Source organism: Pogona vitticeps, chromosome 7 (genome assembly GCF_051106095.1).
Source record: "Pogona vitticeps strain Pit_001003342236 chromosome 7, PviZW2.1, whole genome shotgun sequence".
NCBI lineage: Eukaryota > Metazoa > Chordata > Lepidosauria > Squamata > Agamidae > Pogona > Pogona vitticeps.
In genome coordinates, this window is record NC_135789.1 from 29829434 (window position 1) to 29844781 (window position 15348).

General features: G+C 49.7%; 1 protein-coding gene across 4 annotated transcripts in view; it reads right to left on the reverse strand.

Annotated features, from left to right (window-relative positions):
• USP32 (ubiquitin specific peptidase 32) overlaps positions 1-15348 on the reverse strand; it is a 99406-nt gene that overhangs the window by 26364 nt on the left and 57694 nt on the right. For 2 of the 4 annotated variants that reach the window (XM_072978533.2, XM_072978534.2), the window contains exons 8-15: positions 13450-13565; positions 12835-12897; positions 12467-12550; positions 10842-10903; positions 10395-10497; positions 3198-3360; positions 1790-1965; positions 1310-1450 (exon numbers count right to left, since the gene is read on the reverse strand). In XM_072978533.2, coding sequence (XP_072834634.2) covers positions 1310-1450; positions 1790-1965; positions 3198-3360; positions 10395-10497; positions 10842-10903; positions 12467-12550; positions 12835-12897; positions 13450-13565 — 908 coding nt within the window. The remainder of the gene's footprint in view (positions 1-1309; positions 1451-1789; positions 1966-3197; positions 3361-10394; positions 10498-10841; positions 10904-12466; positions 12551-12834; positions 12898-13449; positions 13566-15348) is intronic. The other 2 variants (XM_072978536.2, XM_078379286.1) reach the window with 1 other exon arrangement.

Here is a 15348-nt window from a genome sequence, read left to right on the forward strand (position 1 = left end):
GCTGCTTATCAGCAAAAAATGTCTTAACTGTTAGAGCAGTACGACAACAGAGTCAGTTGTCTCAGGAGATGGTGAGCGCTCCGGTGCTAGAGGCGTTCGAGAGAAACTAGACAACCGCCGGTCCCCTTGGCCAACCGGTCATTTAAAGGAAAGCCTGCCTGAAGAGAAAGGTCTTTGTCTGCTTGCAAAAGGATAGCAAGAAGGGGGGGGCAGCCTGGCCTCCAGTGGGAGGGAGTTCCACAGACTGGGAGCAGCCACAGAGAAGGCCCTCTCCCGCGTCCCCACCAAAGGCACCTGTGAAGGTGATGAGACCAAGAGGCAGGCCTCTCCTCATGATCTTAACACCCGAGGAGACGTGGTCCTTGAAAAAAATGTGAACCCAAGCTGTCCACATCAGCTTAAGCCACACCTGCTTATGGACATGTTGAGGCTTTGTATGCACTCTGCACATGCTCTTCCTCCTATTCCCACTGTTTTTTTCCTTGACGATGCAGAGGCTGAGGGCGACCTGGCGCAGAAAAAAAAAAGGCCTGGCCCTTTTCAGGGCAAGAAAGACACTCGTTTCCATGGTGAACGTGTGGGAGAAGCTTGGTGCCAAAAGGGAGCTTTGTGGCTCAGGAACCGACAGCGTCCAACCCTGAACAAGTTTGGCCATAAACATCTGCCTGTGCAGAGGGGCTGAACATTGTCTGCTGCAGTGGGAGGGTTTTAAAATGGTTTTTAATCTCAGTTTTAATCTTGGTATAACCTTAAAGGGTTTTTAATATGGCATCTATATGCGCTTTTAAACCTGTTATTTGTTGTATAGTTTCAGCTGTGGCCGGCTGCCTTGGATCTCCTTTGGGCCAAAAGGCAGCATAAAAATACAATATACAAATACATAAATATTAAATAACTTATTTTTAGATACGCCTCGGTTCTCCAAACTCAGACCTGATCTGCTGGATAGCTCAGTGGTTTAGGGGGTTTCTGGCTGCGAAAGCCCATGGTTGGGCATTTGATTCCCACACGGGGCCTCCTGGACTGAGGCTGGACAAGATGATCTATAGGATCCCTTCTAGCTCTGCAGTTCTAAACGGATGAGGATGAACCAGGGGTACTTGCTGCAGACACATCAACATGGTGAACTGTTTTTAACAACTGAGGGTAATGGGCAGGAAGGAGGAGGGAAGCCAAATAGGCTCTACCTTGAGATCGGTGGAAGAAAAGTGGGACAATAAATGTCACCCAGAAATAAAATAAATGAGAACGGGGGAGAGTTACAGGCATGCAGTCACTCAGGCGAAGGACGTCCCTTTTCAGTACTTACCGGTCTTGGTAAGGACAGATTTGCGCCGTACCAGTGGTAAAGAGCCCTCCACACTGGTTCGGGGACAATTTCATAATCCCTCCCTTGAATTAACTGGGGGGACTGTTTCAGTCGTCCGCCTTCCAGAGTCAACGTTGGAGCCTTCGAACACAAAAAGGGGTGGGGTGGGATGATCAAAGAGGGTCACCGTCTGATGTTTCAGCCCTCCACAGCTGCCGAAAAAGTTATGCAAGCCACGGATTGAAGGAACAGAAGGGTCAGGAAGACAGCCACGGCAAACCGCATGCCATGGATGGGGCCACGGGTGCCTCTAAACAAGGGAGCAAGGGTCGCGCATGCCCTGCCCAGATTTCTATTCCACTCTGGCCAGGTGGGGATGAAGCGTGGCATAAAAACATTTTTTTTCCAAACAAGCAAACTGGGTTCCGCAATCACAGAAGTCCTTCCCACGGGGTATCCGTGGGCTGACGTCACACTTACCTTCACGGGCTCTTGCGTCACGAGCGGCTGGTTATCGATGGCTCCCGGCCGCTGCGGATTGAGCTGCAGCAATATATTCCCGTTAGACCCTAGGAAACACTGATTGTTGTTATCGGAAGAGTTCAGCTGCCGAGCGAAAGACATTTCGGTGCTGGGAGTGGTTGCGTAAGGGAAATCTGGAAGCGGACAGAGGGGAGACGAGGGCTTTAATTTCGCAGAGCGAAAGCCAGGGTATCAGTAATGTTGTGCCCTAGTTTATGGGTGGCAGGCAAATCATTTCCAATATCCAGTTCTATGTTTTTGATTTCCAAATTCTTTGAGCATCCTGGCTTCCAGAAAAGCTCCTATGAGATACTAGCTAGAAACGACTGCCATTTTTCATTTTTTTTAGTCATGGCTTCTCATGGTTTGTACAGTCTCCGATCCAAACCTAAGCTGAATACATCATGCCATTGAGAATGGTTTTCCCGTAAGAGTAAAAAAAGATCTGTTTCTAACAAGCTCGCCATGCTCTGCATGTTGCTTTTATTTTGTTACTGGCCATCAGCTGTTAAGCACCGGCTTCATTTACACATCTGATGGCTCAGGTGCAGAGCTTTGAAGGAATGGTGTTTCTAGTAGGAAAACACTATAACAGCCAGAAAAAAAGGATGCTCAATGGGAGCATCTCTATAGAGGCCTGATCTTTATTTAGTCACGCTAACTCTGCCAACTGCTCCAGGGAAACCAGGGCTGGCAATGAGGGGCAGAAGAGGTTTGCTTTCTGTGGAGTCTGTCTCGTCCCTTGTAAATGGTTACTGACAAGTTAAGTCAACTTTTCATTTGCATAACTCCACCCCCCTCATCTCCATAAATCTTCTCCGGCTCTACGTGACACAGAATAGCAACAGGATAAGAGTACGTCAGAGCATGTTAAGAGCTAACCTCATTCTTCTGCTTCAAATCTGTTTTTAAAACCCACCCTTTGCACTACCTGGCCCGACCCACCTTCCGGCCCCACACTCTCCCAGCGCCACGCATTACTGCAACAATAGCCTGTCTTTATTATCTGCATTTATATTACACCCTCTTTTCCATTCATGAGTTCACGGCAGTAAATGTGGCTCCCTTCCTCCTTCCTTTATTTTCACAACGGCCCTGTCAGGTAGGTTAGGCCGAGACAGAACGACTGACTTCAGGCAATGCAAAAAGCCTCATGAGGACTAGCGCCCAGCTCCTCCATATAATCACCCAACTGCACTGGCTCTCTACAGTTCTTTGCATGCCACCTGCGTCGCTGTCCCTTCACTGCTATCCCCATGTCAGATTATCATTTGCAAACTCTTAACTGCCCGCCCTTTTTCTTTATCCTTCTATGTGCCCTGTCGTACGAGGGTAAGCAGCGGGGGTGTCGTCATTTCATGCTTACTGCTGCTAGTGGTCTCTGAGGCTTCAGATGCGCTGGAAATGTTATCTGAACACTTTTCTGCTCTCTCTTCTCCCTGCTCTGACGTACAGGCAGCGGGACCCAGGAGTGGACTCTTACCTCCGTGTAAGACGGATGAGGGCTCGATCACAACAGGGCTAGCATCCTTTAAAAAGAGAGAAGAGAAGGACAGGTTACTTACCTGTAAACATGGTTCTTCAAGTGGATTCTCCATGAATACACACTAATGGGTTAAGTCAGCACTTGTGCTGGCCTCTCGGAATCTTCTAGAGCTGCAAGAGAAAAGTAACAATGTTCAGGTTGCCCTGCACTGAGCATGCTCAGCCCGCCAACGGCTCAGTTCCCCATGTCCGCCATGTGAAGAGTTGGAAACCAGAACAATCCTCAGTGACGGACAAGTGGGGAGGCCGGGCGGGACGTGTGTATTCATGGAGAATCCACTTGAAGAACCATGTTTACAGGTAAGTAACCTGTCCTTCTTCAACGTGGTTCTCCATGAATCCACACTAATGGGTGACTAGCAAGCACACTTACAGGATGGCGGGCCGTCACTGAAGCAGTGAAGTCAAAACAGCCCTTCCAAATTTGGTCTCTGCTTTAGCCCGAAGGTCCAACTTGTAGTGGGTAACAAAGGTAGAAGCATTGGACCAAGTAGCAGACCGACAAATCTCTTGGATGTCGATTCCCCTTAGCAGGGCCGTAGATGTAGCCATGGCCCTAGTGGAATGGGCTTTGAGACCCTCCGGCACAGGTTTCTGCAGCAGTTCATATGCCAGAGAAATGGTAGAGACTAGCCACCTGGAGAGGGAAGAGGAGGAAGCAGGAGAGCCTTTGCGGGGCCCATAAAAACAAAGAAACAGTCTGTGGGCCTTCCTGAAATCTTTAGTCCTGGTAACATAATAGGCCAGTGCTCTACGAACATCTAAAGCATGGAGCATGCGTTCGACTTCTGTAACTGCATCAGGAAAAAGGGTTGGTAAGATCAACGGCTGGTTAACGTGGAAGGTAGACACAACCTTAGGCAGAAAAGTCACATCAGGATGAAGGACAACCTTATCCTTAAAAAATTGCAAATAAGGAGGATCGGCACGTAGGGCAGCTAACTCACTAGCTCTCCTAGCCGAAGTAATGGCCACCAAAAACAGTGTCTTGAAGGACAAGAATTTCAAGTCACAGGAGGCCATGGGCTCGAAAGGATGCCTTGTAAGACAATGCAAGACAGTCTGCAGCGACCACTGTGGTATTGGTCTTTTGGCCGGAGGGCGCATGTTGTCAAGTCCCTTGAAAAAGGTCTTAAGGGTTGGGTGAGAGAACCATCTGGATGACTCTGAACCCGGAGGTTGAAAAGCCACGATAGCTGCAGTGTAGACCTTCAGCGTTGACTTAGACAGGCCCAAATCGAAAAGATGTCTGAGGTATAACAGCAGAGTCGATAAGGCCACAGGTGAGGAATGCAGCCGACGTTCCTCAGCAAATCTGAGAAAATTTCTCCACTTGTAGCTGTAAAGCAACTTGGTGGCAGGTTTCCGTGCCTTGTCGATGACCTCTGTCAATGATGGGAAATCCTCCACGCAGTCAAGTGGAGTGCATCGAGGTCTGGATGGAGAACATTCCCCCCGCTCTGAGTGAGTAAGGTGGGCTGCAATGGAAGAGTCACCCTGTCCACTGACGCTTGAGACAGAGTGGAGAACCACGGTCGACGTGGCCACCAAGGGGCAATTAGTATGGCTTCTGCCCTCGTCTGTAGTAGTCTGACTATGACCCTCTGAAGAAGTGGCAGAGGAGGAAACAGGTAGATGAGTCCTCTCTTCCATGGTACCATAAACGCGTCTCCGAGGGAGCCTTGTCCTCTGCCCGCGCGGGACGCATAGAGTGGACACTTCGTGTTGTATTGCGTGGCAAACATGTCCACCAGTGGATGTCCCCACCGTTGGCAAAGGGTGGTGAACACCCTCTGGTCCAGTTGCCACTCGTGGGATTGGAATGGGCGACGACTGAGTTCGTCCGCCAACTGGTTGTCTGATGTGGCCACATGGATAGCCACTGGAAAAATGTGCCTCAGGTAGCACCATTCCCAGAAATGTACTGTGAGAAACAGCAGAGACTTGGACCTCGTGCCCCCTTGCTTGTTCAGGTAGTACATCGTGGTGGTATTGTCCGTTACTACCTGTACAGCTGTGCCCCTGAGAAGAGGAAGAAACGCCCTGAAGGCCTTTATCACCGCTAGCATCTCTAGATGGTTGATATGCAGGGATGCTTCCTGTGGGGACCACAGAGCATGTATCTGGTGATGTAGACAATGGGCTCCCCATCCCATCGGGCTGGCGTCCGTTGTCACCTGTATGGTGAGTTGTAGAGGACGAAAGGGTCTTCCGATTAGTAGATGTGGAGGAAAGAGCCACCACTGTAACTGCCTTGCAAGTTCTGGAGTGACCCTGAGGCGCTTGTGATGACTGTCTGTCACAGGGTTGAACAGGGCCATCAGCCAAGATTGTAGAGAGCGCATTTTGAGCCTCGCATGAGGCAAGGTGGCCGTTGTTGAGGCCATGAGGCCTAGCAGGTGTTGTGCTAGCTTTGCAGATACCATCCTCCTTGGCTTGAACTTCAGAACTGCTTTTCTTATTTTGTGGACACGTTCTGGAAGTGTGAACAGGCGGGCTTGCACGGCATCCAGCCTGGCCCCTATGTAGTCCATCACTTGAGAGGGTCGTAAATGAGACTTCTCGTAGTTGATGGATAGGCCTAAGGCCTGTAGGGTCTGCAGAACTTGATGAGTGTCCTGGTAGGCTTGGTGTTTGGACTTTGACACGATCAGCCAATCGTCGATATATGGGTAAATTTGGATCCCCTGGAGACGTAGATAAGCTGCCACTGGGGCCATACACTTGGTAAAGGTCCGTGGGGCGGTGGAGAGGCCGAATGGCAGGGCTACAAATTGGTATATGGTGTCCTGGAAGATCAGTCGAAGGTACTTTCTGTAAGCCTCGTGGATTGTTACATGAAAGTAAGCATCCTTCAGATCCACCACTACAAACCAATCTCCTTTCTTGAGCAGGTGGACGATCCCTTCCAGGGTAACCATCCTGAACTTCCGAGGATTGAGGTAGGTGTTGAGATCTCTCAAATCCAGTATGGGTCGAAGACCCCCGTCCTTCTTTGGAACAGCAAAGTACCGGGAGTAGAACCCGTTCAGAATGTCCCTGTAAGGTACCTTCTGGATGGCTCGCTTCTGTAATAGAGTGAGAATCTCTTCCTCTAGGATGGGATCGAAGGATGTATGCCTGACCCATCCTAGAGGAGGCAATTCTATAAACTCCAGGCGGTAGCCGGAGCTGATAATGTTCAAGACCCAGGTGTCTCGAGTGATCTTGCACCAGTTCTGAAGGAAAGGAGAGAGGCGAGTCAGAGGGTGGTGGATTCGGATGCTGACTGGGAAGTCAAAGGTATTGTTTGAACTTCCGGCCAGAAGGCTTGAATGACTGGCGTTTGCTGTGTGTCTTGAAGCTAGAGGCGGAGGAAGAAGCCTGAGAAGATCTTGCAGGGGGTTGTGGCCTGAACTGGCGATAAGTGGAGGTTGTGCCTTGCTGGTACGACTGTTGTTGAGGCCTGGAGCGCCAGTGAGGTTTTGAAGGCCTCGGCTGTTGCTGTATGGCATAAGATTTTGCCGTTTTCTTACTCTCGTGGAGGGACTTCAGGTTTTCATCCGTTTTTTCGCTGAAAAGACCAGTAGCATCAAAGGCTAAGTTCTTAATCCTGACTTTGATGTCATCCAAGATGTTGGCAGACCTTAACCAGGCGTGCCGCCGCAAGGTAATGATAGATGCCAGATTTCTAGCATTGGCATCTGCCACATGCCGTGAAGCCAGACGTTGATGCTTAGAGACAGTCTGTGCCTCAGCATAAGCATCGAGGCATACTTGCCTGATGTCTTCTGGTGCCACTTGGAGCGCTGGGAGTACTCTCGCCCAAAGTTGTTTTTGATAGGCCCCCATGGCCACCAAGTAGTTGAGGGCTCTGAGGGCAAAGGTGGTCATTGAGTAGAGCCGCCTTCCAAGCACCTCGAGGTCTCTTCCTTCTTTGTTAGTTGGAGTCGGGTGACCTTTGGTGGGCAAACGTCCCGCACTAGATTCCACCACAAGAGAATTAGGGGCTGGGTGTTTCAGAAGGCACTCTGTTTTCGGGCCATGGACCCGATACATGTTCTCAGTCCTCCTGGAAAAGGTGGGAGAATCAGCTGGATGGTCCCAATAACCAGTGATGAGATCCATGAGTTCTGGCACATAAGACAGGCTGACTGGACGAGACCTGTCCTTGTGAATGTCCCCAAAGATGAGGTCATCCTCACGAGAAGGAGATTTTTCCACCTCCATCCTCAAGGTAGCAGCCATTCTCGCGACCATCTGAGGATACGATGAAAAATCCTCCGATGGAGATGACGGATGGATATCAGCCGCATCAGACCCCAAAGGTTCAGCAGGCACCGGTGTCTCCAAGGAGGCGTCTGACGTACCTTCGTCCTCGTGTTCAGAAGAGGAAACCGAGTCAGGTTCCTCCTCCTCCTCCAAAAGCCGAGGGGCGACAGGCTGTGGTATGCCCTCTGTAGGCTTGGGAGGTTTAGTGGGTAACGGTCTACTCGGGTTCGGTAAAGGCGCCGCGGGCTTGTCAGCAGGTGTCGGTGTCGGGACACTGGGCTTGGTAGACCGACCCTCCGCCGGAGTAGCGCGGTCCTCGATATCTGGGCGAAGGTGCTTTCGACGTCGACCCTTTTTTGGAGGCGGCGTGGTGGAAGTAGACGAAGAGGAAGAGTAGGTCCTCTTCCGTCGATGCCGTCTATCCCTCGACGTGGAAGAGGAATCAGACGTATAGTCCCTTTTATGTCGATGACGGCGGCGAGACCTCCGTCTCTCATGGCTGTCATCGGAGTCCGATGAAGAGTACTCTCGACGTCGATGCTTCCGACGTCTATCACCATCCGTAGTACGCTTTCGCTTGCGATGGCGCTTAGGCTTCTTAGGGATGGTGTCCTCCTCGGTCTCGAGCGTTGGGCGTCGAGGAGGGGCCGGTACATTCGGGTCTCCCGGTCTCCTCGGAGAGGGTGTCGGAGACTTAGTAGCCGGCGATCCCGGTGTAGACGACCGGGATCGAGACGCCTGCCCAGGTAGAATTGGGCTCCGAGGCGCATCGGTCAAGCCAGAGATGATTTTGTCAATCTGGCTTGCCGTGGGAGACCTCTCGACGACGACCAATGGTTCTTGTCGTGGAGGAAGAGAGGCTCCGGGCTCCGACGCGGACTCTCGGTCCCTCGAAGAGTCCTCCAGGAACGGAGAAGGGAGTGAGGAGGAGATGGGAGGCACTACCAAAGTAACCTCCTTCGATGTCGATGCTCCCTTCAGCTTTTGCTTCTTCTTTTTCAGGTGCTCCGGCTTCGGGGGAGAGATGGAGGCAGTCGACGCTGAGGTAAGTACCTTCTTGGACGAGGTTTTCGTCTTGGATTTGGTTTTCGCCTTTTTAGGGACGTCCAGGACAGTATCCGATGAGGTGGATTGGACTACCCTAATCTCCGACCGTACTGAGGAGGAGGATTGGGCTACCTCCATTTCAGATGGTTGAGAGGCCGACAACGTTTGTTTCCAAAGGGAATATCTGAGACGTTGCTGCCGAGCCTTCAGAGTCACCTTAGTGAAACTTTTGCAGTGCCGACAGTTGGACACGGAGTGGGATTCTCCAAGGCAGTACAGGCAAAGAGAATGTCCGTCCTGGAAAGGGAGTTTCCGGGAACAGGCGGTACAGAGGCGAAAGGGTCCTCTCCTTGGGGATGGTTTGTCCTTTGGAGGCATAGACTAACCGGTAGATGGAAGTAGACCAGGAGTCCCAAGTAACTGAGCGTTTACTGGGCTTGGTGAAAGCCGGTAGACCAAGAGTCTCGAAGGCTATGGAGCTTTCGACGGACGTGGTGAAGGCAAGTAGACTAGGAGTCTCCGGTAAAGGGAGGTAGGCCAAGACACCGGATGCGAAAAATTGAAGAAATCCGGTAGGCGCGTGGCGCACCGCAGGAGGCCAATTACCGTTGATCGGTATGACCAAACGGCGCGTGGCGCCTCAGAGGGTGGTCTGAAAGGCCAATTAGGCCAAAGAAGGTCTGAGGAAAACCGCCAGAGGCAAAAACGAAGTCAAAAACCAGTCCAGAGTCAGGGCAACAACAGGCAGATCAACGATTTTCAGGAGCTCAGTCCGAGAGGTTCCAACTTTCACAAGCGGAAAAAAGGAACTGAGCCGTTGGCGGGCTGAGCATGCTCAGTGCAGGGCAACCTGAACATTGTTACTTTTCTCTTGCAGCTCTAGAAGATTCCGAGAGGCCAGCACAAGTGCTGACTTAACCCATTAGTGTGGATTCATGGAGAACCACGTTGAAGAACCAGATATAAACAGGAGGGCAAGACTGGACACACACACACACCCCGAGGGAATGCCTCTCTACCGCAAGAAACTCCTTTCATGGGCCTGTGGGTCTCTTGTTCAATTCTTCAAAATCTCCCCCCTTTCAGCATTGTTTCAGCATTTCTAAAATTCTCAAAAGAGATCTAACTGCATCAACCTTTTAAATCCACAGCTTGTTTATTTCAATATTTCATTTCTTTCGTGATTATCTTTATTCAGCGCATTTATATGCTGCTTTGACTCCAGTTTGACCCCTCAGCATCGATGAGTCTCTAAAGAGCCCAAGATTTGTAGGAATGATACATGGCTTGGAGGAGACTAGAACCCAAGACTCAGCCCAGCACTCTTAACTGCTACACCACCACCACCACCCCGGATGTGCCCAACATATTGATCTAACTCCAAGAAACCTCAGCTTTCATGGGGTTGTGGAGCCAAGCTGCTAGTCCTGGTGGGAGACTCCATGAGATACAGCGGTCAGTGGAAGTAGCTGTCCAAATAAGGTCTCTAGATGATCTCAAGAGAAGCCCAGCCTTGCCATCACGGCATCCGTGTCAGGCTGCACTCTCCAGACCGCTGATCTAATAAAACACCCTGCTGGGTTTGGGGGGGGGGGGGGAAGAAACCAGCTGTTCGTCCGTAATGGAGACAGAGGGACATTGACAGCCAGCTCTGTCTCTCCTTTTCTCCGCTGGTCTACTCCCCAATGCGACAAGAGCCGTGCCCTTGGGCGAAACTTACATATTTCACGTATTCTTTCCACTGCTGCCACCATGGCATCGCAACCAGGAACCAGTTGTGCCCGGGCTGAAGGCCGTACCTACTTTCTCGTTCTAGCCAGCCCCTGGGGGGGAGGAGGAGGAGGAGGAAGAGAGGAAAGATCAGAGACGGGTCCAGCCACAACGACAACAGCAAAGTTGGGGGGGTGGGTGTGTCTGGATATGGCAGGAAAGGGCATGGCTGGGCTGCAAATCCCATCATCCTGCCGCATAGCCCACGCCGGCTACACCTGATGGGACCTGAGCGTTCTCTGGGCCCAGACAGATGGGAGCTGTAGTCCGACAGCGAGAGCCGGGAGGGGTTTTTTGTCTTTTCACCATCCGGATGGCAACCCCTCGAGGCAGCGGGAAAAGGACCGCAGGCAGCCATTTTCGAGCATGAGCCACGGGGCGGGTTGGAGAGACCTACCTGATAATCTGTCCTTCCTCTTCCGGAGTCGCGGGTCTTAAACCTAAGACTATGTGGCAGACCTAAAGAGAAAAGGAGAGGGAGGGGTGTGGCGGTAGAAAGAGGAACGGCTGAGTCGCACACCGCAAAGCCCATCTGGGGCTCAGAAATGAAACCCGAGCCTTGTCTGTGGGCTTCCCATTGGGGTGTCCGGTTGGCTGTGGGGTCAAGCCAAGACGCCTGACCCTAAAGGCCTTTGGATCGGGTGCCACGGAATGGCTCCCAGTCCTAGGCCTTGTTAAGAGCGAGGCATGCGTAACCATCGGCTGCTCGGTTGTTTTGAGCATCCCGTTCTTGCGGGAAGCATTGGATACAGAGGTCTTGATCAACACTTGCTGTATCGCTGACCAGCAGAGGTGTGGCGATTTGCGCATTTCCAGACTGTCCAGGATTCGGGGAATGCGACACGGGTGGCTGGAGAATTCTACTTTTTGGGAGTCCAAAAACTCAACTCTCCCCACCTCTGCTTGCCAGCGTCTCCTGCTCGGCTTTCAACAAGGCCGACGAAGCAGAAGTAGTTCTTCTCCTCCTCCCCCCCACTTCATCCTCAAAACAACAACCCGATGAGGCGGGTCAGAGTCAGAGAAAGCCAAAGGTCCAAGGCGAGTTTCAAGTTTCGGTGGAGAACAAAACCAGGATCTCGCAAGCACCTCTTGGAGAGGGTAACCACTAGACCACACTGCCCCAGATAAGAAGCAACTCTGCGATGGATCAGAAGGAAGGTAAAGAGTCTGCGCTCTTGCACTTATTTTATTGAAAATATTTTGAGCCCCGCCTTTCTCCTGAAACAAAAACGACCAAAGGCAGCTCACATCATGGAAAACGACAGGATTAAAAGCTAAATGCAGTAAATGAATCAGATGTTAAAGAAGAATTAATAACTTTATATGAAAAATGTAAGGTGAAAGCATGATGGGGGGGGAAAAAAAACAGATTTCAAAGCGACAAAATATACACCATCCCACCTGCGATCTCTCGGCCAGCCCTTCACTAAAGGGAAAGGCAGCCTGGAGAGGCGGGTCTTGGCTTGCGGAAGGACGTCGAAGAGAAGACCTTTGACACAGGAGGGGGTAGAGCGTGGCACACTCTCAGGTTCTGGAGATGCCATGCAAAGCCCCCCCCCCAAGGCTGTTTCTGTTGCTCCTGAAGCAAACCGTAATAATCCCCCAACTAAAAATTGATGTGGTCTTAAATGGCCCTCAAAGCTTGAGAACTTTATCCATAGAAAGCGCCAGGGTGTTGCTGAGCCACCGAAACACCTCTGGTTTCTTATGCGTGTCTTGTTGCACGGATGCTTCTCAAATTTGAGATGAAATCAGAGCGCGTGCGCCCCCCCCCGACACCAACAGATTGGGCCTGGAGGCATCCCATGACGCCGCCCCAACGTCTGCCGACTCAACGCGGCCTTGGGCAGGCAAAGAGAAGCGTCTTGGAAGAAAACAGACGGAGCCTGGAACGCATCAGCCGAAGAGCTGACGGAGCAACCTGCCATCCTATGCCGGCAAAAGGAGGCAGGAAGGCCCTTGGGAAGGGAGGGGAGGGGGAACATTAATTGCCATGCAAAGGAAGGTCTGTTGGAGACAAACCTGGAAAAGGAGATTCAGGAATTCGTTGGCGAGAGCACTCTTCACGCTCCAGATCTGGTAATCCTCCAGAGTAAGGTGGCCGAGCTGAAGGAAGGAACGAGGGGAAAAGAGGGGAACTGTGAGCAATTGTAACAGCATCTCCTTCCAATGCTCAAAATGTTCAGTTGACATGAGGGTACTCACAGCATATGTGTGTGTGTGTGTGGGGGGGGGATAATAATGCAGGGTGGATAAAAATCAATGATTAAGATAAATTGTGACACAGCCCTGAGCAGGTTTAGACCTGGTCCTGCCAGAAGATGCTCACGATCAAGGATACTGAGATAACCTCAAGGATAAACAACGGCCACACATGGTCCTTTTCTTACCTTGGTGGTGTCATGTGCCTTCAGAACATCTTCTACGATGTCGGGGGGGTTCGTGTGCAACTCCTTAGGAAGGGGAGGAGATGGGAACAAAGAGTGATGCAAACATGGCTAGAAGAGTGACTCAAGGCTACGTGTAAGCGGGGGGGGGGGGGAAAGACTATAATCCTGAGTTGGCTTGAACTCAACAGGTAGACTCATAGAATCAACCGGCCTTAGAAGAAATGTTAACATTCAACCATTTGTTCAATGGAACTGGGGGCACAGTTCAAGCCACAGCCAGAGTAGGCCCACTGAAGTCAACAGGGCTTTGTCGTGACTAAGTGGAAGCCACTGGTTTCAATGGGTCTATTTTGAACAGAACTCCATCTGGGTACCAAAGAAGTCACTCTACTGATTTTATGACTCCACCGATTGACAAGATATAAAGGTCAGTTTTGTTGACAGGAGTTGCATTGATAATAATGCACAAGTAATTACACCACCCTGCACAACCTAAACAATGCAAAGATCAGCACGGATACGGTGGTCCTGTTATACGTATGCTTTCTCCCCAATACCCGTGAAGAATAGCTCTTCCTCTCTTTTTAAAGCCAAGCAATGCTGATAGCGACTTACAGGAATGTCATCAGTACGATTATCTTTCCAAACTTCTAGAAGGGCGATCATCATCTCTTCGAGTTCTCCGCGGGACAAAACACCGTCCCGGTCAATGTCGAAAACCTTGAAGCAAACTAAGGAAGAGAGAGAAAAGTGGTTTTCCAAAGATCTAGAACTAAGGAGCGGCTGCAGCAGCCTTCCAAAACGCGGGGTGCAGTCTAATGGGCCGGACCATAATTCCAAGCACAGCAGTAGTCAAGCCACTTGGGAGCTTTATTTTATATTTCTAATCTGTTGTAAGCCTCTACGAGGCCTACTAAACAATACATAAATTAAAATAAATTTAACTTAACCATGGGCTTAGTATGAAGACGTTTAATTACGTCTTTTAATTTTATACTTTTCTCTGTGTTTAAGTGCATGCATTTCTTAATCTTTTCGTCAGCCACACTGAAGCCCAATGGTGGAAGAAATATAGCACAGTTATTAAGTCAGTCAACCAGTTCATCAGTAAATAAATTAAACCCGCAAACTTTATCCAATGCCTTCATGGCTTGGCTGTCACTTGTCATGTTTTATGTATACGTTTATGAGGTTGTTTTAACTTTGATTTGGAAGTTGCCTTGGAAGTTGCTCTGAATGACAGAAAAGAGAATATCAAGTTTAAAAATAAAATCTGAACTACAGTAGGGCTGTGAGATCCCCGGGGCGTCGGTTCCACGCCCCCTCCTACGGATGCTGAAAAACGTGGAAGTATCAAGCATTATGCACTACATGGTCTCTGATGGCCATTTCTGGCAAATAACCCCTGGAAATACATATGAATTGGTATTTCTGGATTTTTTTTAAGTTATTATTTTCAGCCAATGGATAAGGGAAAAGCAGATACTGGTCCTGTGTGTGGGGGGGGTCCCTAATGTAATTCTTGGTAATCAGCCCTGTAACTGTGCATTCTCTCACAAAAGGGCTCCCATACTGAAAATTTGTAAACCATACAATGTGTTCAGATGGGGAAACTGAAAGTGAACGTAGGGCTTGGAAAATGAAAGGCATGGATATGGAAAAGCAGGGCAGGGGAATAGAAGAGATGGAAGGAAAGAAAAGAGCAGGCAAGAAAGAGTCTTTCTTGATAATGGAGCAGCTTTAAGGAAACTGGAGGACGAAAGCTACCTGCACAGCTTGGAAATATCGGATGAAATCCTGGTGCACTGTTACACCAAAGGTGCAACTTTTAGAGGTGAATTGCCTCAGGTTAAGAAATCTCTGTAGACATTGCCTGTTGCATGCCGAGTCTCATGACTCAGCATGCAACAGGTAATGTCTATGGAGATTTCTTAACATAAGCACTTAGCCTTCAGGAGTTGCACTATTTGCGTAACAGTGCAACAGGATTTCAGCCATTCATTTTTTTAGTCTATAGCTCCCAGTATCCCCCAGCTAGCTTTGGGGCAGGGGATTTTGGGTTCAGCAGTCCTAAAAGGTGGCATTTCCAATCTTCACTACCTGAAAAATGAAGGAAACAAGAAGGCAAAAAGAACCAGAAGATACTATAACATAGAGGAAGCTCTTTAGTTCATTTATATATATATATAAGCAAGTTAACTAGTATTTCCATCATGCAGGTGCTTCAAATGTATTATGAATACTGAGAAAAACAAGTGACTGCAACGTGAGCAGCAGTCTCGGGTGGTGCTTGTGAATATTTTATCAAAGAGAAATTAAAATTCACCAGAAAAGTAAGGTTACTGGCAATCCACCAACAAGATGTCCTTCTCAAGAGAGCTGATGGCACATGGCATGAATACTCAGGGTAATGTTTTGAATTAATACAGGCTGCAGATGATTAGGAATTAGTATTTAAAAGCCCTCGTATTAAAAAGCCATCACATGTGTATTCTCAAGTCCGCATTCACTTCT